Genomic DNA, 25,157 nt, shown 5'->3' with positions numbered 1-25,157 from the left:
TAACACTGGGTCTCCCCAGTTGTTTGAAAGCCCTAGATTCTATTGAGGACTTCGTTTCATAGAATCAGGGTCAAGATGCTCACTGCTTAGCTCTGTTGGTGGAGGTCAATCTAACTGGAATGAGGTTCCTGGCCTCACCCGTTGCCATACTTTGTGGTAGCCAACACGAAGGGCAATTCAAGGTTACCAGTTAGCTCTGGTGAATGGAGGGGAAAATGTAAATCACCATCTTTCTACCCTCAATGAAAATATTGACACATGAATCACCAGCGGCTAAAAACATTGCGGTGAAAACTTACAGGAACTGGAATATTCACAGCGATCAGAGCATCGCCTCACAGGACCCTCGCTACCTGTAGGTTCAGAATCGCAATCGTAAGAGAGGCTTCCAGCTAGCCTGGAGTATGTGAAGACTGGTGTCACTGCTGAGAAAATGCCCTTGAACCAGTCTACCAAAACATGTCGCTTGACTCTACCCCAGCCTTCTGCTTGGTAGGAGACACAGGCTGGGATGAAAGTAAGATAACACAAGGAAGAAACCACTAGACAAAGTAAGAATGGGACCTCCTGTAGGACACATGACCTCAGTGCACCATAGCATTGAAAGGGGCTGTGTTGGGATTTTTTCTAGAACTACAAGATTACAACAGCCATGATAGTCAATAATTATGGACCCTTTACTGGCCCCCACTTTGAAAAGTGGCAGAAACCATTTTTGAGGGGCGTCTTAGTTTAGGGTTTTACTGCTGTGGGCAACTCTTCTAAGGACAACATTTCTTTAGGGCTGGCTTTCAGGTTCAGAGGTTCAGTCTATTTATTACCAAAGCGGGAACATGGCAGTGTATATATAGGCAGGCATGGTGCAGGAGGAGCTGAGAGTTCACCGTCTTCACCTGAAGGCTGCTAGCAGAATGCTGGCTTCCAGGCAGCTAGGATGAGGGTCTTAAAGTCCAAGCCCACAGCGACACACCTGCTGCAACAGGGCCACACCCACTCCAACAGGGCCACACCCCCAACAAGGCCACACCTCCAACAAGGCCACACCTCCAACAAGGCCACACCTTCTAACTGTACCACTCCCTAGGCTGAGCATTCAAACCATCACAAGGAGAGAGGGCTGAATTTCAGCGGCTGTTGGCATCGATGCCACACAGTATTAAACTTAAACGCCCTTATTTACATACAAGTTTATGGAACATATTAAAAACGACAAAGAAATGAAGTATCTGTTGACAGTGGCTAAACCCCGCATTATGCTACACAAATTGGAAAACATGCCACACCTACCCAGGTGTTCGGTACTTCTTTTTTTTTTTATTATTATTAACCTTTCCCAAACTTTATTCCCAGGCGTCTTCAGCTTAATTTGCTGCAAAGAATGAATTAGGCATAAGCGAAACTGAAAAGAGCTGCAGTGTCGGGGGCGCTTGGGTTTAAAAATATTAGAGATCTAGATTTTATCAGGTCCATAATAAACAAAAAAATTTTAAAAAGCAGTCATGATATAAAACAGCAGCTCCTGTTGTAACTTCTGCCAAGCGCCACCTTCTTCAGAAGTCGCTCAACTCAGTCTGCCTCGTTCTTAGAAGCTTCATCAAAATTCTCCACCAGATCTGGAACTTCATCCTCCTCCTCCTCCTCTCCGGTAGCAAGTGGTGCTTTTCCATCCACAGATTGTTTGGGCAGAGCTTCAGCCGGTCTCCTCAGACTGGTCAGACTGTTCTGGACCAAGCTGGTTGAGGACGCTGGGAAGCATTTCTGTCAGCTGCTTTGTCTCGGCGTGGCCTGTCATGGTGAAGGTGTTTGCTGCCAGAAACGCCTGGACCTTAGGGTTGTTAAAATGGATCACTGTCCCTTGGTTTGTAAACATGTTCACCTCTTCAATACCAGAGATGTTGTTTACCCCTGACTTCTTTAAGGAGAACTGCAGTTTTTTATCATCTGCTGTGGCTGTTCTGTGAACCACCGTCTTCTCTCTACGAGCAGTTCCTTTCCCAACAATGCGCACTCGTGCCTGCCGTTTGGCGAGTTTTCCCTGGTTCATGATCATTTCTTTCATCATGTCAGAGTGGAAATGGAGCCTCGAGGGGGACTAAGGTTCACACTCAGGGGCTCTCGGGCAGACCAGCTGAGATAAGGCGCACACTCTCGGGGATGCAAGATGGCCTCAGTACTTCTTTATACATCTATGTAATGTATATTTTAGGAGGAGAGGCGTGAAGAGCAGTGGTTTTGAGCATGTCCTCTTCTGTGAACTGCCTGGATATCAAAATCCAAGGGGTTCCACTCTGGACACATGGACTTGAAGTTTGGGGACTTGGGAAGGCCTTGTGGCACACCAAATGACATTGAGAAAGAACACTGGCACCAAAGGTGGTGTAGACTGCTTATGGGGACGGTCACTCTGCTGGTGGGACACCATTGCACAGGCAACATACACAACCAAACTTTACTAGGCAAGGGGCTAGAAAGATGGCTCAGTGGCTAAGAGCACTTGCTGCTCTTGCAGAGAACCCAGGTTCGATCCCCAGCAGCCACCTGGCGGTTCACAACTATTAATAACTTCTCTTCCAGGGAGTCCAGTGATCTCTGACCTCTGCAGGCACCAGGCACCCACAGGGTGTACATATATACAGGCAGGCAAAATACTCACGCTAGTAAAATAAATAAATCTAAAAGCAAACGACGAACAAGCCACTTGCTCAAACTAGCCCGTTCTATTTAGAGCCGGGAATAAGAAACAACAATGCCAGTATCTTCACTAATACACCATGATTCCAAGATAAAAATTCTGCCTGTATCCTACACTATCCAAACAAGACCAAGTTAGTGCCAGCCCCTGCTAGAACAGCCTGCGGGTGTAAAGAGATACCACATATGCCAAGTTCAAGAAGTCCGCTATCAGCCAAGGCAGAGGCCAATGGGAGCATAATGCTACCTGTCCCCAGAGCCCAGATGTGGCCATGAAACCGTATGGGCTACCCAGAGAAGCTCTGGAGGCTCTTGGATTTTTAAGACAGGCCTTGGCTCAGGACTGGAGTCCTGCTCCTAAACGATGGTGACCTGTGTTTAAAGAAGGCATCGTTGTTGGCAACTGACGACTCAGTTTGAGAACACTGCTCATTCTCGATTCCCAGTAGCATGTTCCATTGTAATGCATCTTGGGATATTCGGTGACCCTGATACAGGCATCAAATGCCTGGGATAATGTCACGGTTTGAATATGCCTGGCCCAGCGAGTGGCACTATTTGGAGGTGTGGCCTTGTTGGAATAGGTGTGTCACTGTGGGCATGGGCTTAAGACCTAGGTGCCTGGAAGTCAGTCTTTCACTTAGCAGCCTTAGATGAAGATGTAGAACTCTCAGCTCCTCCTGCACCATGCCTGCCTGGATGCTGCCATGTTCCCACCTTGATGATGATGTACTGAACGTCTGAACCTGTAAGCCAGCCCCAATGAAATGGTGTTCTTAAAAGACTTGCCTTAGCCATGGTGTCTGTTCACAGCAGTAAAACCCTAAGACAGATACACACCACACTCTGCAGGCTGTTCAGGCAGGGGCTGGCACATGGTCATGTATGGATAATGTAGGATACAGGGAGAATTTTCATCTTGGAATCATGGTGTATTAGCCAGGGTTCTCTAGAGAAATAGAACCAATAAAATGAATATATTTCCTTCTTCTCGATTTCAAGCATCTGTCGACTCCAGCTTTCAGGGCAAATCTCCCAAGCCTGACTATTTCCCAGAAATCCCTCCAACTCCCCGTTGAATCTGTCACCTTCATCTTGCTTCTTCATGGTCCTTGATGGTGGCATTGGTTTCTGCAGTCCCTTCAGAGATGTGACACTGTTTTTGGTTCACTGTTTTCCTTTCCTTAAAGCTTCCTGGAGGCAGCTTTAAGGCTTCAATTTAGCTTTTCCAACCATAATAGTCTCCACACCTCAGGTCAGGGAACCGATGTGAGAACCCTGTCAACTTCTGAGTCTATCTCTGTCCCAGCGATACATTCTGGGACTGGAGAAATAACTGTAGGGTGAGTTCAGGGACACACCAGACCTACTGTGCATCAGACTTACCTCAGCCGAAACTCTATTAACCACCTGACCTCCAAAAGTCCCTACTTTAACTGGAGGGCCATGATGTGTTTTGGGTGTGTGTAGGCTCCTGGAATCAGCTTCAGTTCAGACTAGTATCCAACAGACCCGACTGTTCCCTTTCCCTCAGTACACAGATACCCCTGTACAAGGGCACAAGTCCCTCTTAATCCAGCTTTGCAGTAGCCTCTTCAACCCTAAGGTCTGCCCCAAGGCACAGGGCTGTAATGACAACTCTTCAAATGTGCCGGGGCCCCTCTTACCATTTTGCATCTTATAGGATTCATGAAGGGAATGTCTTCCGGGCCTTTTCATCCTAGAGGATTGGGTTTTTTTACACAGCGTATCCACTCCAGCATTGCCGTGTCTCTGAGCCTTGAAGTCTCTTCTTCAGCACTAAGCCAAGGACTATTATCTCCAACTCCCTTTCAGCACTCCAGAGTTTTCTGGTGAATGCTTCAGTCCATCAAAAGCCTTTTGACACCTTTTAGAAACTGGGTGAGCTTCCGTAGGATGTGCACATAAACCTCAGCCTGGCCCAGCTTTATGTCCTTCCGCCATTATCCCCCACATTTAGACTCTATTCCCATACATGTCCCCAGACTCCTGCTTGAACCAATTAACGGACTCACCAAGCTCTTCTGTACGTAGCCCACCTGCCCAGGAGCTACACTTCCTTTTTTTTTCCTTTTTTTTTTTTCTTTTTTTCGGAGCTGGGGACCGAACCCAGGGCCTGGCTCTACCACTGAGCTAAATCCCCAACCCCGGAGCTACACTTCCTATGTCCTCTCTAGGAGCCTGCTTAGCCTTAAGTCTGGTTGTGGGTCTAGAGGCGACATCAGACTCCGTGGGCTCTGGGCGGCATCAGAACTGTCTTGCCTGGTGTTTCCTTCAGAGAAAAACTACTGCTGCTTTAGCAGTCAATATGGGATTAATTTCTTCCCATAGAAAAGTCGATATTTTGGAGAGGGAGGTCCATGGTCTGCTGAGGGTGGAGAGACTCTTTCCTCAGGTGAGATGAGCCTTTGAGAATGAGGGTTCAAGGTTCTCAATAGGGTCCTCCCACGCATTTCTTATCCCGTTTTGCGAGAGCCCATTCTTTAAGTGCCAACATTTTCTGAGGCTGGGACTGAATTTTGGCAGTGATTCAGACAACTTCATGAGGGCTTTGGTTTGATTTTCTGAAACTTAAATGTTGCCCCTGGAGAGGTAATTCTCTTCCGGGGCGCACTTAGAAACCTTTAGAGTGTTATCTGAAGCTGGACAGTTCTATCATGGCGTTCACTGTCCTTCATTGTACTCTGAGATGCTACCAGTTGGTTAATTTTAGTGAGAGCCCATTCTCTTTTGCTAGTTTATCCAGAGACACTAAGAGTGGCCAACTAGCATCATTTTCCTTATTTTCTCACACATTGTCTAAAAGTCTTACATACGGGGCCCCCAGATCTGTTGCCTCTTACAATTGGTCAGTCGGGATGATCAAGTGCATTTCTCTCAAGTTTGTAGAACAGTTCCAATCGTGGGTTTCCAGTACTCGCTGAGCTTCCGGGAGAAGCTTCGGTAACTGGAGAGGATTGGTGACTAGGTGTTGGCAAATTGGAAAAGCTTATGCTTAATGCTTAATGTACCTAAAATATTCATCCTTACGCTCTAGAACAACTCCTGGTACCAAAATCTGAATTAGGGTTCTCTAGAGGGACAGGACTAATAGATGAAAATATATGTATTAGGTATATACATACATATATATGTATATAAATACATATATACACACATATTCATATGCATTCGTATGTATATTTTCATGTTCACATGTGTCTATTTACACACACACAAATACACACATATATGTAAATATGAAAAGGGGATTTATTAGAATGGCTTACAGCCTGTGGTCCTTCCAGTCCAAGAAGTCTGTCTTCCCGAGCTGACTAGGTTTTGGCTAATTTCAGACATGGTCAAGGTGACAGTTAAGAATAGCCGTCACACGTGGATTTCAGATTCGTGACTCCCCAAAGCTGTAAGAGAGCACGGCTGGGTAGGCAAACTCTACCCACTGAGAAACAACTGTCGGGGACCGGCCGTCACCATTGATGCGTAACCCAGGAGCCTCACCATCTGGCTCTCAGCACTGTGTCCAGAAACATGGTTCACTGGCACGATGGGGGAATGGGGACCAATACTTACCGACGTAGCTCAGCAGAGAGATACCCGAGCATGAGTTTACTGGCTTACCCCTGAAAACACGAAAGCTCCACGTGACTCTGATCGGAAGTTATACACTGTTTGGGAAATCAACCCGGAACTAAGGTAACTGAACAGTGTGTGGGCTGATGACGCCAATCCACTACCAGTCATTGCCCTCCCCGAATCTGAGACAAATTGTTTTTTCCACATTTCTAGGGTCCTCAAAGGGCGTCCCTGTGCTGCTTCAACGACACTCTGTAAGATGCCCTACACAGGTGTTAGTTTACAGGATCTTAAGAAACTTGGGGTACAGCCATACCCACACCTTTGTAAAGCATATCTCCATATTCAACGAAAAACATTCATCATGGGGGTGCTTGTCACTCCCAGGACCTAAGATTCCGGGACCTCTGAGGTAAAGAGCCCTTTCTCCAGGAATGTGCTCTCTGGGGGACAGAGTGCTACTGTGTATCTACAAAACCATCTGGCCTTGATTTCTGGTGTTATTATGGATTCCGAATTATTACATTTAGAGACGGTGGGACCAGGGTCCTACAAACCGGACTGCTCCATCAGTAAAAAATTCCCATCGCTCAGGTTTTACTCACATCTTAGTTGAGCATTTTACCTGAGAGGGAAGGGGCCTAGCACTTAAACCCTCAGTGACGTACACTTAGTCTTACAGGCAGAATACTAGATGTGGCCACTTCCTCAAAGCTGAACCCGAAAGGGCTTATGACTGGGAGTCCCTAACAACTTGCGGCTTTATTCTACAATGGTAGCTCACAGTAAGTGTGGCTAATCTTTCTCCAATTTCCTCACGCCCAAAACGACAGGACTCGTCAAGGGCTCACCAAGAAGATGGTGAGCCTTCCCTTGTACATACACAGCTTGCTTAGCACACGATGGAGCCCTGGAATGGATTCTCCATATCCCATATACAGACACAGTAGTGCATATGTGTAATCCTAGCACTCAGGAAGCAGGAGGATGAGTTCAGTCGTGTTCACAGTTTGAGACTGGTCTTACATGCCTGAGATCGAGCTATCTCCCTCTCTCTCTCTCTCTCTCTCTCTCTCTCTCTCTCTCTCACACACACACACACACACACACACACACACACACACCTACCTTAATGTAAATGGTAACAAGTTCAGAGTAGGAAAGACTAGTAGAGTCATTTGTTTGGACTCGGTTCTCTTGTTCTGCAAAATTTCTAACTTTCACACCTCTAGTGTTTCCAGTTCTAGGAGTGACTCCTTGAGAAAACAGCATCCTTTACACTGTCAACTGTTTTGAACAGTTTACTAAGCAGCTTTCAGTGCCACCATTTAGTACATACAGTCCTTGCTAAGAGCTAATGGTTTAACTGCAAGGAGAGCCTGCCATTAAACACACACACACACACACACACACACACACACACACACACACACACGTCCATACACACCACATACATACATACAACAGGCAAAACCACTTTTGGAAACAATTTCTGTATTTCAATTTTATTTTTACAAAAAGGCAACAAGAATAGCGAGGGGGAGGTAGTAAGAATGCTTGCTTGGTCACTCAGGGGGAGGAGATGGCCTCAGGCAGGAGGAGTGGGCCAGTCTGCTCTTCCCTACCTCTGTTTCTAACAGCAATACACAAAGAGAAGTCCAAGACAGGACTGGCTGGGTTTAGGTTAGCAAGGTCACTGTGTCAGATCAACAATGAGACAAAAAGACAGACGTCACATGGCCCCATCCAGAAGTAAGGCTTGGTCAGAAGACTACTGGGGCCTTGACTCTAGGCAGGCCGGGGCGTGTTTTTGTGGTCTCCGGGGCCTCTCTCTCCAAGGCATGTAGGGGCCTCGAGGAAAATGCCTTGGGAAGCCCCTATGCACTACAGGGGCCTGGCGCTGATGACAGGGTGGGCGGAAGTTGGGCATGGGTGGCTGGGGATAAAAGCTAAAGTCGCCCTCAAAGGCATATCCAGTGTGGTTAGATGAGGGGCTATCTGAATGGATATAGAATTCATCTGACTGGAAAACAGGGTCTGAGGAAAAATAGGAAACTTGTGGATAGAGCGGTAATGGGGGCATCGGCTGGGGTGGGGGCAGGGGACATCCTAGTAGGGGTGGGGGTCTTATAGGCAAGCCAGGGGACGGGAGCAGGGGAGGTGGCCTGGGAAAAGGATAAGGTGGAGACTGGGCAAACTGAGGACCTATGTTGTCTTGGGGCTGCCTTTCCTCTACCTGGCCCGAACTTTCCCATGCCTCAAAACCAGGCTCCCAGGGGTCTCGGTGGGGCAATTCCACACCCCATGCATCGGCCATGTGTGCCAGCAGCAGGTAGGAGAGCTTGCGGTGCGCATGCTCATTCCAGTGCACGCCATCTCCCTGCAGGTGCTTTCTGGCTTGACGGAAGTGGAAATTTAAGTCCAGCACGTCGAAATAGTGCTTTGTTGCTTCCGCATGGCTGTAGAAGTTGGCTTGGGTCACTTTCTTTTTCAGGGTGGCTACCGAGATCCGGGGGTACTGGCCCTTACACTTCTGTGGGAGGAAGGCCGCCTTGATCTTGTCACCCAAAGGCATCGCTGTGTTCCAGACTAGCAGGCACGACTTGGGCAGCACCTCGTCCATGCGCCCAAACAAGTTCTCCAGGTTCTGCCTGTAGCTACTCAAGGAATTCCGCCCGTACCTGGAGACATCCCAGAGGCAGGAGTTCATAATGATCACATCTGGGGCGTGATTGCCGGACTGCAGCTCCTTCAGGACGCTCTCCATGTATTCAGAGTAGACCCGCGTGAGGAAGTAGAAGCGCACCAGGTGATGGTCGGAGCAGAACTCGCGTACCTCGCGGTAGTCCGTGCGGTTGTGCAGGGTATCCAGCTCGCCTCCCATCATCAGCTGGTCCTTTTCGAAGCTCAGCTCCCCCTTGGTTCTGAGCTGCTTGTTAGTGAGCAGGCAGTCCTTCTGCAGCAGGAGCACCAGGTCCTTGTACACTGCCCTATGCACAGAGTCCCCGAGGACGACCACAAACTTGTTGTGGAGCAGTTGCTGTACTTCGGAGGCCAACAGGCGGACCATGATGCCTGCGGTGTGCCTCTTAGCTGCCTCTTTTGCACAAGCTGGGCCTGGGAACTGCTAGAACAGAAGAGAGAGCGCTGGGAAGGACTCACCTTTAGGCAGAGCAGCAAGCATTAAGAAAGGTAGGGGAAGTAGAGAATGGAGCTGCTGACCAACGGTGCGCCGCCCCCCAAGGGGTGGGGGGAGGAACTACAATGCAGGCTCCAGAACGTGGAGCCTGAGGGCTGGGAGGAGGAGGAGTAGGTAGGGAAGAGGGCAGGAGGAGGGGTAAGTCCTCCTAGATCTGCAATTCCATTTTACTATTGGACAGCTCTGGACTACCCAGGCTCCACCCAACCAGAGGCGGGCTCCACCGTCACCACTTAACTTCAGACAGGTGGCCACCTAATTAAGACTTTGGGGATTCTCTCGCTTAGGTTTAGATTCTATCTGCTCTGATGGGCCTGTCACCTCCGACAGTTACCATTCCTTGAGGCTCAAACCATTTTTAATATATTAGAGATCCAAGCGCTTGGCTCAGTGGGGAAAAAACAAAACAAAACAAAACAACAACAACAAAACAACCAGGAACTGCGCACGCTAGAGGATCTGTGCTCAAATCCGCAGTACAGACAAGCAGATCCCAGCTTACCTGTCCAAAATGGGAGGCTTCCGGTTCAGTAGGAGAACCCATCTCAAAAAAATAAGGCGGGCAGCTGTGCCCGGTGATGGCTGCCCTTAATCCTAGCATTTGGGAGGCTGAGGCAGGCAGCCTCAAAGGCTAGCCAATGTCTACCGATTCTAGAGGGGCCAGTGCTACGTAGGGAAAGCTTATCTCAGACAAAGGAATGTGAGGGGAAAGAGTGGAGACAGACCTCTGGCCCAGAGAGACAAATGTTACATCTCCTCCAAAATAAATAAATAGATAAATAAATAAATAAATAAATAAATAAATAGGAAGTTCCATGAGTGCACACATGTTTGTGTGCACAAACCACCCTGCAATGCCACCCACACACCTAAAATTAATAATAAAAAAAAAAGGCTCTGGAGACATAGGCATCACCTATAGAAAGCTCTGGTTGAGTCTCCTTCATTTATATCCAAGGGGAAACCTCTAAAGACGTACAGTGTCTCACCTTTCTCCCAAGCGTGGTGTGGTGTGGTGTGGTGTGGTTTTTGTTTGTTTTTTGATATCCTGTTGTAAATATCAAACTTGATTTTTCTTTTCCCCTGTCAACCTGGTTAATCTGCCCGTCCCCAGGGACTGAGGTAGGTACAGAAAAGGTTCTGCCTTACTAAACCCTCTGGGGAAATGCTGACAGACGTGGGACTCAAGCTTTGAAACCTCAAAATTGAAAGCGTGACGGCGCGTGCCTTTAATTCCAGGGCAGCAGAGGCAAGAGGATCTCTGTGAGTTAAAGGCCAGCATGGTTTACATAGTTCCAGGTCAGCCATGGCAGTGTTGTGGGACTCGGCCTCCAAACACACAAAAAGTACAAGTCACCTTCATTCAACTTCCCACTTAGGATTCTCTCCCGGGACAATTAAGAGGTAGAGACACAATGCTGCCAATAAACCGACAGAGGGGTACAGAATTCACTTCAGGGCTGGGTATTCTTTTTTTTTTTCCGCGGAGCTGGGGACTGAACCCAGGGCCTTGCACTTGCTAGGCAAGCGCTCTACCACTGAGCTAAATCCCCAACCCCCAGAATTCACTTCAGGGACTTAGTGTCATCCACTTGAGAGCTGCAAGATCATGTACACTGCTAAGCAGGCACGGATTGAGAGCTGGCACGACATTGTTAATTATTTTCTGAGAAAAGGTTTGCTGTATATTCTAGGCGGGCCTTTAACTCCCAATCTTCCTATCTTGGCCTCTGGGTGATGGTGTTAGAAGTATGCACCACTACATCTGAAACTTTTTTTTTTCTTTTTTCTTTTTTTCGGAGCTGGGGACAGAACCCAGGGCCTTGCGCTTGCTAGGCAAGCGCTCTACCACTGAGCTAAATCTCCAACCCCTGAAACTTTTTTAAAAAACAGGGTCTTACTAGGTAGTTATTAGGTAGGGTCCCTATTTCCTGGAATTCACTGTGTAGACCAGGCTGGCGTTAAAGAACACAAAGAGAAGATCGGCTGTCTCTGCCTCCCAAATGTTGGCGTTAAAGCCATGGGACCACTGGGACCAAGTGACAGATAAGATGTTAAGGCTGTGCAGATTGTGGTTTTGAGCGGTCACAAGTATAAATTATGACAACAGGGAGAACAGCGAGTTTCCATAGACCACGTAACAACGCTGACTCGTCTTTGCCCATTTTAACTATCGCAATCAGAAAAAGGTCTTGTGGGGCAGTGGTGCACCTTTATTCCCAGCACTTGGGAGAGACAGGCAGGTATCTGTGAGTTCGAGGCCAGCCTGGTCTTCTTAGTGAGCTCCAGGGACAGCCAAGGTTACTGAGAGCCCTGTCTCAACAAAACCAAAAAGAAAGCTCATCAACGGCTCATCCTCACGAAGCAGTAAATGAGGCATGCCATGACGTAATGGGCCCACGGGGCTGCAGATGCTGCTCAGGTGACAGAGAGCCAGGAGTGGGATCCCCATTATCACATAACCAGGGGTGGTGGCACAAGCTGCAATCTCAGTGCTTGGGAGGTAGGGAGGTAGGAAGATCAGAAGTTCAGGGTCATCTGTGGTTACAGAGTGAATCTGAGGCCAGCCTGGTGAACGTGAGACACTGTCTCAAAAGACACAAGCAAGCAAGCAAGCAAGCAAGCAAGCAAGCAAGCCAATAAAAAACGAAGAAGACGAACAGAAACAGCAACAAACAAAAGTAAGATTAAGAAAAAAAAAGAAAAGGGAAAAGAAAAAAAAGCCGAGTTCAATGTTATTTGTCCTCTGAGCTCACAAACACTTTTTAACTGGGCTTAGTAGTATAGAATTATGTAATGCTAGCTCTTGGGTAGCCCCATCCTGGTCTACATAGCAAGACCTTGTCTCAGGTAAAAGGAGGGTAGGGAGAGGAACCTCACTGATAACTAATGTAAACCTGGTCCGGTGGTGAAAGCCTGTAATACAATACAGGAGGATCAGGGGTTCAAGGCCAGCCTTGGACAAAACCACACAAACATACTAGAGGACACTTCTTTGGAGCCAAGACACCATACGGGGTGGGACACCACTCTGCTTGCTTCAGATAAGTTACTTAAGGACTACAGTTCTCACATCAATTTGATGTGGGGATCGAGTGTTAAGTTCTCAGATACTGTTTATTCTCGTAAGTCTGCAGGTCCTCACAGGGACCAGAGTGTAGGACCCCCTGGAGCTGGAGTTCCAGGCAGTTGTGTGGAGCCTGAGGTGGGTGGGCGCTGAGATCTCAACAGCGGGCTCTCAACCTGAGCAAACTCTCCAGCCTGGAAGCACTGTCAAGCTCCTAGTGTGAGTTAGTGATTATCGGTTGTCAGCAAGCATCCCCCAAGAGAGAGGAAACCGTTCATCTGCCATGGGGGACCTACAAGACCAAAGGAGGCGATGACAGGCGAGGGTTTTGAATATAATGCTGGCATTTGCAGAATGGCTCTTGGGTGACCGATTGAAAACATTCCCTCTGTTCCTAGTCTATAGAAAAGGTTATAGAGGGGACGGAACTAAGGTTTACTCGTTTTACTCATAGGCAGCTAACTACCCGGGGTGGACAGTTGTGTGTACCTGGGGGTGGGGCTGGAGGGAATGAATAGACGTCTCGTCATTCGTTCTCAAGCATGAGACACAAATATTAAACCAGGCGTTAGCATAACCCAGGAAGACAAAATGCTGTAGGTTGTGACTTCCCCGAGGGAAACTGTGGCTCCTGGTATCTTAGGCAGGGAACCTTGGATCACCCGCTGCTCCCAAGGCTCAGGGCCAAGTCAAGCAGAACTGTCTACAAGAATTCTCCATTGTCCTCCATGGGGAAGAAAGGTGCAGATAGCATCGGGGAGAAAGGGGAGGAGAGAAAGAAGCATTCCAGTGAGCAGCTGAAAGAAAACTCAGGAGGAGGAGGAGGAGGCAGCAACCAGACGGACAAAGTCAGACACCCTCTGCCCCCGTGAGAAAGAGCAGCTTGGCGCTCAATGCAGGACAAAACCTAAATGCTGCTGTTAGTGGACCGAACGACTGGTTAGAAGGGGTGAGTCATCTCAGACAGTTAACTAAGACCGGTAACTTCCAGTTCCCGGTTCTTATAAGAACTGAAACAGAACAGGGATTTGATCTACCCCGGCTAGAGGAATGTGCTAAGCCCCCCCCCCCATTAGTTTTTGGAAGCTGTTTTAATGAGAGGGGAGCACACAGTGGGTCAGCTGACGTGGTGGTCAAACACCCATAATTCCAGCACAAGGCGCCAAGGATGAATCATTACTGCAAGAGAAAAACTAAAACGAGTTGGCCTCTTCCCTCCAGGGGAGAGATAAGAAAAAGCTGCCAAGGACAGATAGGATGGGAGCTGGCCCTGCAGAGGGATGTGTGCACACAAGTGCCCAAGGCTGTTAGAGGAGGGGGCGGGGCTAGAGGCAGAGGGGTGCAAGCACTGTCATGGCCACCTACCACTCCACTCTTTAAAATGTGGCTCGCTTCCCCAAATCCTAATTACTTTCTGTTTTGCTGCAAGATCCTTGGGCTGTGGTGAGGTGGGAGGGATACGCATTAATGACAGCCACCGCTACTTTAAAAAAAAAAAAAGACTTTCAAGGAACTTGCTTGTATTTCTCAATCTGGGGACAATTAATTTTTCAGGAGCTTCATAAGGCATGAATTATAAATCTCTGACTATTACTTTATAGCTATCCCAAGCCAAACCCAGAGCATTTATTTTTCATTAATCAATGTTTTGTAGTAATTAGGTTAGTTTTGGAAGACTGACAACAAACTAGGCCAGTCACCCTAGAGATGGGACAGAGGTCTTAAATCATACAGACAGACGAAACAATAGGATGCTGCCTGCCTGGACTGCTCGCAGGGAAAACTAGTTTAATAGTTTCATGCATCTGACTAAATTACCCACTGTAGCACTGTCCTAGGGTTATAAATAGCTCCTTTCTGTTTAAAGGTTTTTTGAGAGAATCAAATTTATTGTCTGTCTGTCTGTCTGTCTATCCGCCCATCCATCCAGTTTTTTTAAGACTGGGTTGCACTACGTAGCCTGGAACTGATATTTAGATCAGGTTGGCCTTGAACACCGAGGCCTGCCTGCCTCTGCATCCTGAATGCTGAGATTTAAACGGCCCACCTCAGATCAGTATTTTTGACTTTTCCGAGATCTCCTTCAGTTTTAAGGCAATTGTGCATATAGACAAGAAAATACTTATTTTTTTCCTCTGGAGCTGAGGACGGAACCCAGGGCCTTGCGCTTGCTAGGTAAGAGCTCTACCACTGAGCTAAATCCCCAACCCCGAAAATACTTATTTCTAAGGGACTCACCCGCATACCTGGCTTTCCTATGTTCTGGTATTAGTTTAGCTTCCTAGGTCGAACTAAATTTGTCAAAAAATTACATGGCCTGCAATGGGCCTAGGTTAGATTGGACCGAGCCTACTAAGACACTTATGAATCTTAGGATGGCCCACAAAGCCTTCTACTGGCTACTGATAGTCCGGGGAGAGGCAGTCACTGGCCTCTGAACTGGGAATTCACCATAGACTTTTGATTATCCCCCCAAAGCAGTAGAAGTAATATTTTAAAGGTGGTTTTAGGGTCACGCCAAATACATAAAAGTACTGTGAAGAACTGTGGTTAAGGGTGGCCACAGAGAAGCTGTGGCCGGGGAGCCACTGGGAGGACCAAGTCTCCCCTTCAGGCCGGTGGTGCCACCTGCTTAACAGGCCTCAGCCCTTCCTAGGTCTGTAAAAAAACGTAGTTCGCAATGTGTGTCAGGGCCTTGACAGCTGCCGCTCTGCACATTTAACCTGGTTGACGCTTTGACATAATTGGGAATTTGAACCACAAAGATGCCCACACTTCAAAGTGGGTTCCAGGTGACCCAAAGTCCTGCTTAGGCAGGCGTTGAGACGGACAGGCCGAGCCCGTGGCTTTCCGTCCCTCCACGCTAATGCCTAACCCTGCAATTACACGCTTAAAAACCTTAAAAACCCTAAAAGCATCTCGAGGCCAGCCCTGTCTACGGAGTGAGTTCCAGGACAGGCAGGGCTACTCAGTGAAACCCTATTTCGAAAAATCAAAAGCGACAAAAACAACCGTTCACCGATAAAAGAAACGCAAGGAATAAAATTAGGAACGAAATGGAAGCCCCTAATATTTGCAACGCAGACGCCTTTTAGAGACAAAGATAACCTTTGGACAACTTGGAGTTTCTCTCTTCTTGTTTTTTTTCCCCCACCCCGGAGACAGGGTTTCTCTGTGTAGCCCTCGCTGGTCTAACTCGCTCGGTAGACCAGGCTGGCCTGGAGAATTCCTGCCTCTGCCTCCCGACGGCTGAGATTCAAGGCGTGCACACCGCTGTGCTGCTCCCATTTGGATCGAATTTAAACAATTCGAGAGGATTTCATTTCAATCGCACACAGCTTCTATAATCTGTCCTAACGGGGCAAGGAACATGCTCCAAGAAACACCAGTGTCATACTGGTCTCAGTCTCGAGACTCGTCCTGCGGAGCCTCGGTTTCCCCTCCCGTAACAGAGAGGATGAGACCCGGGATCTCAAAGGCCTAGTCACGACTGCGGGACACCGGGGCCCCTTTCAACGCCAGCACAACAAACTGGCCCCACTCGGGTTCTAGCGAAAGCCCGAGGACCCGACGCCCCCCCCCCCCATCCCCAGGTCCCCCTTCCCACCGAGCGCAAAGGCAGACACGTACCTCCTGGGTTAGGTCAGCAGCCAGACGCGCCGGGCGCTTCCTACATCTCAGGCTACCTCCCCGTGGGCTGACCCTGCGCTCTGCGTTCTAGTCACTAGTCCTAAGGTTAGCTCCCACCCTTCTAAATTCTCCCTGCTCTGAAAAAGAAAGGTAACTTCGCTGGCTCCACCTCCCGGGCCTGTCCCACCGCCTGGCCTTCAAAGCCACTTTTTTAAAGCGCTGTTTGCACAGCCTGTGTCCGGTCCTCTCCCTCCCACTCACTCCTCCTTTGACTTTAATTTGGCTCCCAATCGCATCAAACCCGAAGACGTTTGTCAGTAAATCACCACTGGCTTCTTGGCTTCCTTTCAAAGGCCGGTTCTCGTCCTTCCCAGCTGCTGATGACCGAACTTCTGCAACGCCCTCCTGAGTCCGTGTCACTGGCCCCGCTGGGTCCTGTCCTCCCTGGAGCTTTGGCTGTACCCCTCTTGTCTCCCAGAAGGACTCCCTCAAAGTTGGTCTTTCTCAAGGCCCTCTCCTCTGCTCTCCAGCCCTCCTCCACCTTGGTTTCAGTCACCCAAAAGCAGTCCCTATTTTACCCCAGAAAGTACTTGCTTTCGCCCGTCTCCTCAGCCAGATTGTAAATGGCTCCTCTTCCCCAGACCGAGGAGGAGGAAGACAAAGGACCACCCATCACCTTATCGATACTATTTGTATGCAGATAACTCAGATTTAGGCAGTAAAGCCACCAGGCTGAGAGGGAGGGCCCGGGATTCGGCCCTGGGGTTGGATCCAGCTGGAGTTCCCGGCCAGATTTGCAACTCTGGCCTAGAGAGGAGGGCAGCCTAGTAAATTACCAGCGGTTTCTTAACCGTTGAGGGCTAGCATGAAGCTGCCACATTTCAAACCAGCCCTTTCTCTACCCAGGGGTTCTCAAGCTCCTCGCATTCAGGTGTGTAAAGTTCTTCAGTGGGGGGAGGGAGGAATAACAATACCTTCCCTGATTCTCTTAGGTTCTTTATCCTCTCGTTAAACTGACAATTCCTGAGACAATTCCCTCCTGACCTTTGGGCTGTCTTCCTCAAGGTAAATATTGGTTGTGGCTTGGAAAGATGACAGCCTGCTCTTGGTGTTCAGAACTCCACTCCTGGTTGGAAATATATGACTGGGTGGAAATAAACTCCCTCCAAAAAGCTGGCTCCAGTCATTTTTATTTTTCATAGATGTCTGTTTCCACCATTCTTGAAACATCCAAATCCTTAAAATGGTAGTAGCTTAACTCAAGTACTTCTTCCATTTTTTGGGGGGGGGTGTGTGCTAGAGATCCAACCCAGGGTCTGGCTATCACTAGACAAGACACCTGCGTCTACATTACACACTTTGTAACAGATCCCCACACGTTTATATATTAGTTATACCTACAAGATAACTTATGAATACATTGTATCATGTATGTAAGGTAGACACACGTGTATATTGAAAACATACCTCAGGATTTTGCAACATTTTCAGAAGCTGAGCAGTGTTCAGTTTCACTTCCGTTTTCACATAGTTTGCATGACTAATTTTTGGGGTGTGTGTGTGTGTGTGTGTGTGTGTGTGTGTCCATCCGTCCATCTGGGATCAAATACAGGATCAGTTTAAGATCTGCTCATTGAAAGTCAGTTCGGTCAGAGAGTCTTCCTTTGTCCTTCAGACAGGTGTCTGTCTGTCTGTCCTCCTTAATGCTTGGTCTGCCGCTACAGTTAGCTAGGCCTGTTTTGCAGGTTGTCCCCAAACATAGGTTCCTCCTGCTCTCAAGAGCCCTCTGATCCTGCTCTCTTCAGATGTGCCCTCACTTGCCCATGCTTCCTCACAGTGGACATTTAAGGAGACGACTCTGGCCGGCCGGTTGGATCCTCACAGGCCAGTCAGGTAAAAACTTCAGTTTCTACTTAAGGAGAAATCAAGAGAGGCAAGCAGAGGTTATGCAAAATCACTCAAGATAGTTCAGCTAGCAAAAGCCAGAACTGGCCTGTTATTGATAGCCAGTCTTCTGATGAATTAGATAAGCTTGGGGCTTAGGTTTCCTTTCTTAGGAGATAATATACTATATAAATATATAGTATACAATATACTACACACACACACACACACACACACACACACACACACACACATATATATATATATATATATATATATATATATATATATATGGTTTCAAAACCTGAGCCTTTAACCCAGCTATAAATATTTGCTCAAATCAAAAGGAGGAAATAAAATTATCTAGAAAATGTGCATGTTGTTTCCCTCCTGGCAATTCTCTGCCGGGAAAACTATTTCCCACAAGGAGTTCCCCCATTCAGGGTGTTAGCTAGCTTTATTACTAATTATCACTATTACTCGCGGTGAAATGAGGCATTTCACCCGATGGTTTAGCCACACCAATCGGGTAACATTGCTTTAGCTCCTGAGTCCACCTTTAAGTGTTTTACTCGCTTAGCCCCTCAAGAAGCCTAAGAAACAGGCACTTTTCATTTTCTCCATTTACAACATTCAAAAATCAAGGTGGAAGATGGAGTGAGCCCCCTCCCGCCTCCTGCTTCACAGACACCGGGCTTGGAAAGCCGGGTTGGAGGGCCAGGCCTCTGCGGTCAACCACAACAGAGAAGATTGCATAGACAATAAATACACGCTGCACCTCCCTTTCCTTCAACACCGCATCGGCTGTTTTCCTGTAACCTTTTCTCTCTCTCTCTCTCTCTCTCTCTCTCTCTCTCTCTCTCTCTCTCTCTCTCTCTCTCTCTCCCCCTTTCTTTCTTTTAAAAAAGAAGTTTAATTGTTTACCAGTGCAGACCACACCACAGCTTGTCCTTTTGGTGCCACCAAGTCTGGTGGCTGGAGTTCCCCATCCCCCCAACCTGCCCAGTGACTCCTTACAGTAGTAGGGGGTCTGAGAAAAGATGGTCAGAAAATTTAAATGTATATTTAAAAGGAACCGGGAAGCAGGGCTCTGGAGTCTCACAAGGTCTTTCTCAGTTAGGTAGGGAGGAGGAGGAGGACAGCCTGGGCTATGAGAGACCCATTAGCAAAAGAAAAAAAAAGAAAGAAAGAAAACAGAAAGTACTTACTTACTGAAACCACGGGTGACTCTTTTTAAAAAAAAAAAATAGGTGTCTCCCTGTTGATTCTAGATCCTTCCCTAGATAGAGTCCTTCCCTGGCTGTATATCAGAGTGGGCCAGACTCGTCTTCGGGGTAAGTAAGTTCAGGGCTGGGTGCTGCAACTTTCACAAGCCAGTGTCTGGGGAGGTGATGCCATTTCCGGTGGCCTCTGGGGCTTATGACAGGATATACACAGCCTTTGCTCTCTTGCTTTAGGAAGAAGGATGACCGAAGTTTAAGACTGCGCCTTAACGCGGATGAAACCTGACGTGGTGGTTTGGCTCTGAATTCATTTTCATGTAGCCTTTCTCAGTAATTTGAATGTGACCCTTCCTGTTCTGTAAGAGTTTGGTCCCTCGGTTTTTTGACTAGTCCGCTGTTATGCGAGGTAGAAAGAGTTAGGCGTGGGGAGGAGAAGTTGGGGGAAGAGATTTGGGGAGATAAGAGGGATTTCTCCCCGAATTTTTCTGTTTAGTAGCCATGATCCTGTGTTGGGGGAGGAGGGGCTCTGCTTATAACCCAGCCTCCCAGCATCCCCCTCGGTGTGCACGCAGCCCAGTAGGTGGGAGCCCAGCCCCTCCACAGCTGGGATTCGGAATATGGGCCCAAGGCGGCCCAGAAAAAGGCGGAGCTGAGAGGAGGAACCAGGTAAATGCCTTTAAGGTCAGAGCCAGCCAGGTCCCTTCGGCTCCCTCTCCCAGACTCCCACTGGAAACTGTCAACTGCTCAGAAAGAAAAGGGCCTCTGATTCAACAGATAAGCAGTAGCCTTGGGTTCTGGTTGGGATGATCTCATTTGGGGGAGGGACTCTCCTACAAATACCGAGATGAAAGAAGGAGGAAATGAATCAGAAAAAAAATCAAAACCTAGGAGAAGAGAATCTTAAAAAAAAAACCAAAAACAAAAACAAAACAAAAAAAAAAACCCAGCTTTTTTTAAAAATAGTGACTCGGGGGCTGGGGATTTAGCTCAGCGGTAGAGCGCTTGCCTGGGAAGCGCAAGGCCCTGGGTTCGGTCCCCAGCTCCGAAAAAAAGAACCAAAAAAAAAAAAAAAATAGTGACTCATAGGTGTTCTAAACACTTAAGAGTAAGCAGCGTTAGAATGGAGACTACTGTGTGTGTGTGTGTGTGTGTGTGTAAAACAGGCCCTGCCCCCTCTCCCTCAGCGTGAGGCCAGGTGTAGTGGCCTGAGGTCACAACCCCAGCTCCCGGGAGGGTAGCAGCAGGATCTCCACAAAGCCCAGGCCTGGAATCAGACTTTTGGCTACTTTGTGGGTTCCTTTTTCTTCTACCCTTCTCTCTAGCCCTCTTCCACCCTTTCAACCCCGGAACACTAGGCAGGAGAGAAAAAGGGGTGAAGGGGAAGGGGACCTACAATATCCGTAGACTACTTCCTGTGGGTTAGGGGCACTGAGTTCCTTGGGGTAAGCTTGATCTCCGTCAGTGTATCTAATTTCTTCTTTCCCTCTCTTTGTATATAACTACGTAACAAACCACAACCAGCAGCATCCAACCGCCGGCCAACCAGCCCTTCTACCCGGGCCCTGGCATTTATATATCCAATGAAAAGTCCCTAGAATCCCAAAAGTCACACACTGGCAAAACAAACGAACAAAAAAAACCATCTTCAGCTGTCAAAACCACGCTGCTGTGGCCAGTCTGAAGCAGCCCCCCACGTCCCACACCTGGGATTAAAATGAAAACGTATTCTTATAATAGTTCTCTGTTTACAAAGCAAACCCAAAATTCTCACCACACGGGCCAACCTGGGCTATAAACCGAGACCCTGTCTTCAGCACAAACAACAAAGGATCCCAGTACAGTCCTGAACTCCCCCTGCAGGCTCTGCTTCAGGCCCTGCTTTTTCTGCTACCTCGGTCTGCCGTAGGCTAGGCTACGAAATGGTCTCATTGGCGTTTCTTGAAAACATTTCATCCCCTCCACCAGCCCACATGTGCCTTAAAGTTTAATCCTGTACCTTCTGTGCTGTTCTCATCGTGCCTAAGTTATTTTCCTCGTCTTGACCAAATTGTTTTCTGTGTTTTAATGAATTTTAATACGCTCATTACAGTGTCTCCAGACGGGCCCTCAGTCTGGAGCCCGTAAATTCAGAACAGTGTCTTAGGTAACTTGAGGGATTCTGCCCTGACCTGGTCAAGGGTTCTGCACACAAGGTGCAAACGTTGCCAAGGTCTGTGTGCTCTGAGAACCAGATGGGGAGGGCACCAGGTTTTCTGTAATCACCAGGAGAAGTAGAGAACGCAAACAGCGGTCATGTTTGTAATCTTTGAATTTAAACGTCTCCCTTCTGGCGTCCGTTATAATGCATGCCATCAGCCAGCATGGCTGACCTGGCTTCTTGTCCTTACCCACCCCTAAAATGCTCTCTCTCCATGACAGGAGGCACGCTCTTGTCACCTACAGTTTGCAAATGGTGAGACTGAGGCTGTGCAGGGACGAAATGACTTGACGCCATGATGGAGGAGGACAGGCACTTTGGAGTCAGTCCGTCCATCTGCACGGCGGTCATCTTTGCTATCATGTGGGGTACGTAGCTAGTACTGTCGTTCTTAAATTATTTTGTTTATACCAGGTGTGGCGGCACGTGCCTTTGATCCCAGCACGTGGGAGGCAGAGGCAGGCTGATCTGAGTCCAAGGCCAGCCTGGACTACAAAGAGAGCTCCTGGACACCCAGGGCTACACGGAGAAACCCTGTCTTGCAAAACCCTAAACGAATGAACAAACCAAAAAGTATTTTCTTTAGTTTTAGAAAGAATACAAAGGGCCGTGGGGTGTTTCACTTGGTACAGGCCTTGCCTACTATTCATAATGCTACGAGTTCTACTGTGCACACAGCTACGAGTTCTGTTCCCCACATAACCTGACTGGGGAAGGTACCGTTTGCCTGCAGTCACCGAGATAGAGTGCAGGCAGGAGGATCAGAAACTCAAGGTTGGGCTGGGGAGATGGCTCAGTGGTGAAGAGCACTGACTGCTCTCCCGGAGGTCCTGAGTTCAAATCCCAGCAATCACATGGTGGCTCACAGCCCTCTGTAATGGGATCTGATGCCCTCTTCTGGAGTGTCTGAACATAGAGACAGTGTACTCACATACAATAAATACATCTACCAAAATAATAAAGGAAGGAAGGAAGGAAGGAAGGAAGGAAGGAAGGAACTCAAGGTCATTCTTGACTATATGTGTGAGTTTGAAGTGAGCCTGAATTACATAAGAGGGAGGGCGGGAGAGAGGAAGGGGGAGACACACACACACACACACGCACACACACACACACACACAGAGAGACAGAGATAGAGACATGAGAAGAATATGTTCCCAAGTCTCTTCCCCTCTAGAAGCAGCACTACCAACGTTGTCAGAAACATTCTATACAGATATCCCATAGCTGAAGAGACTCTATGTTCTCAAGTCAGGATAGAAAGCAAAGGAACTCTGGGAATCACCGACAAAGCCAACGTTGCCTTGTCGTCAGAGGTGACTGAAGTGTGTTTGCCTGAGACACGTAAGTCAGAGGCGATAAACTGTGCTTCCCGACAGCTGAGGTGCCTGTTAGAATTGGGTTGTGTGTATAAACCCTTTACCCTCGTTCCTAAGTCTGAACATAATACTCATACATAAACATTACAAGTTTCCTTATGGAAGGAAGTCCTCTTGTGCCTTGTTGTGTGTTCTACTCTTTGAGCAACTCGACCCCCCAAAAACCCCACAGATCTTGTACACAGCCACCGTGAAGACGATAAAGATGTTGGAGACACGGCTGAGTTGGTAATGGTGCCTATGCTAAAAATCCACGTTAAAAAATTGTCTTTTAATAAACTTCGACTTTACTTCATACCATCCTGCCTTGAAGTTCTTTTCTACGGCCGAGTGAAAAGGTCAAAGGTCCCGGGCTGACGATACCGTTCAGTGGTAAAGCCGGTCGGGCAAGTGGCCTGGAGCAAGAGGCAGACCAAGTTGTCCTGTGGCCAAACAGCCTGGCCTTAGAGCGCATTTGGACATGTGACTGACCCTGGTCTGGGGTCTGTGTCCTCCACTGTGGAGAGCTCTGAGACTGAAGCTCACAAGTTACTGGGTGACTGCATGTCCACTGGTGGTGTGGACAGAGGGGAAAGCAACGGTGTGGGATAAGTGAACCTGAGACCTCTGGCTCTGGGGACAATGGAATAGAATTACATTTGCTTCCACAGCAGTGCCCAGAGTCTGCTCTTTCATTTGTAAAACAGTGGTGATGATCTCCACTACGGGAGTGCAACTGAGTGAGAAAATAAACCTGGTACACTGTGTCCAGAGAAGATCTCTCTCTCTCCTCCCCACCCCCCTCTCTCCCTCTCTCTCCTCTCTCTCTCTCTCTCCCTCTCCTTCTCTCCCTCTTTCTCTCTCCCTCTCTCTCTCTCTCCCTCTCTCTCTCCTCTCTCTCCCTCTCTCTCTCTCTCCCTCTCTCTCTCCTCTCTCTCTCCCTCTCTCTCTCTCTCTCCCTCTCTCCCTCTCTCTCCCTCTCTCCCTCTCTCTCCTCTCTCTCTCTGTCTGTCTCTGTCTCTCTCTCTCCCTCTTTCTCTCTCCCTCTCCCTCTCTCTCTCCTCTCTCTCTCTGTCTCTCTCTCTCCCTCCCTCTCTCTCCTCTCTCTCTGTCTCTCTCTCTTCCTCTCCCTCTCTCCTCTCTCTCTCCCTCTCCCTGTACCCCCCCCTCACACACACACACACACACACACACACACACACACACACTCACACACACACAGCCACAATAAACAGGGGAAAGATGATACAAAGAAGAGGAAGGTTGTCACAGTCAAGTCTTTGCCCTGGTAAAGGGACAGGATATCAAAGTGTGTGTCTGTGTGTTCATGCATGAGTGTGTATGCGCATGCGTGTGTGTTTGCATGTGTGTGTGTGTGTGTGTGTGTGTGTGTGTGTGTGTGTGTGCGCAGCTGCAAGAAGCAGAGGGTGGAACCCTCCCCCTGGATGAGGAAGAGACTGGCCGTACCTGCCAATCGACATGTAGAGATCCCTCTCTGAAACCACTGGGTTGAGTTCTTAGGTTTTCCTCCAGTCTACCTCAGCGGTGGGTGATGACATAGAGCAGGCGCAGGGGCCATACTTAACCAAGACTGGAGCTCAACCTTCTCTGCGAGATGGGGCCTCACCATGTATCTGTCCTGGAACCCTGTATGTAGATCAGGCTGGCCTTGAACTCACAGAGATCCACTTGCCTTTGCCTCCTGAGCTTTGGGAATAAAGGAGTGGTACCTCGGCCATTTGTTTGTTCTGAGATAAGTCTCCACATGTTGACTAGACTGGCCTCCGCCTGCCTCTGCTGGGATTTTAGAGGATTTATTATTATTATTATTATTATTATCATCATCATCATCATCATCATCATCATCATCATCATATGTGAGTGGAGGTATGTGTCTTTGCACAGGAGTGCAGGTGCCTGCAGAGGCCAGAGGAGGCTATCAGACCCCTGGTGCTTGAGTTACAGGAGCCGTGTGACAGAGGCACTGGAGACCCAACTCAGGTTCCTGCCACAGCCGTGTGCACTCCTAACTGCTGTGCCACCTTCCCAGCTGTGGGCTTTGCCTTTTGATCTCCACTCATGTAGACTGATATTAAAAATAACAATCTGCTTAAAGTCATGGCCTACTCGGAACCAAGCACATAAAACCAATACTTTCATTAGATAGTAGAAGATATTTTTAATGTAAGGTGAGTGCTTCCTTCCCTCCCTTTTCGGTGGCGTTGGATATTGGACTTAGAGTCTCACGGATGCTTGGCAAATGTTCTGGACCCTGCCCAGTAGTGTTCGATATCAACAGCACTTTATTAGATCC

At 48.2% G+C, this 25,157-nt stretch overlaps 1 protein-coding gene and 1 pseudogene across 14 annotated transcripts in view; both read right to left on the bottom strand.

Moving 5' to 3' along the window:
- The window catches only part of Pced1b (PC-esterase domain containing 1B), a 178,197-nt gene that overhangs the window by 36,601 nt on the left and 116,439 nt on the right, over positions 1–25,157 (bottom strand). For 2 of the 14 annotated variants that reach the window (XM_063263661.1, XM_063263662.1), the window contains exon 5: positions 7,775–9,409. The exons of 1 other annotated variant lie outside the window; for it this stretch is intronic. In XM_063263661.1, the coding sequence (XP_063119731.1) occupies positions 8,057–9,355 (1,299 nt within the window). In that variant the 5' untranslated portion in view covers positions 9,356–9,409 and the 3' untranslated portion in view covers positions 7,775–8,056. 14 annotated transcript variants of the gene reach the window in all.
- Btf3-ps7 (basic transcription factor 3, pseudogene 7) lies at positions 1,316–2,480 on the bottom strand (annotated as a pseudogene).

This window comes from Rattus norvegicus, chromosome 7 (genome assembly GCF_036323735.1).
Source record: "Rattus norvegicus strain BN/NHsdMcwi chromosome 7, GRCr8, whole genome shotgun sequence".
NCBI lineage: Eukaryota > Metazoa > Chordata > Mammalia > Rodentia > Muridae > Rattus > Rattus norvegicus.
The sequence above is the reverse complement of the archived record's forward strand: the minus strand, read 5'-3'. Positions and strand labels throughout refer to the sequence as shown.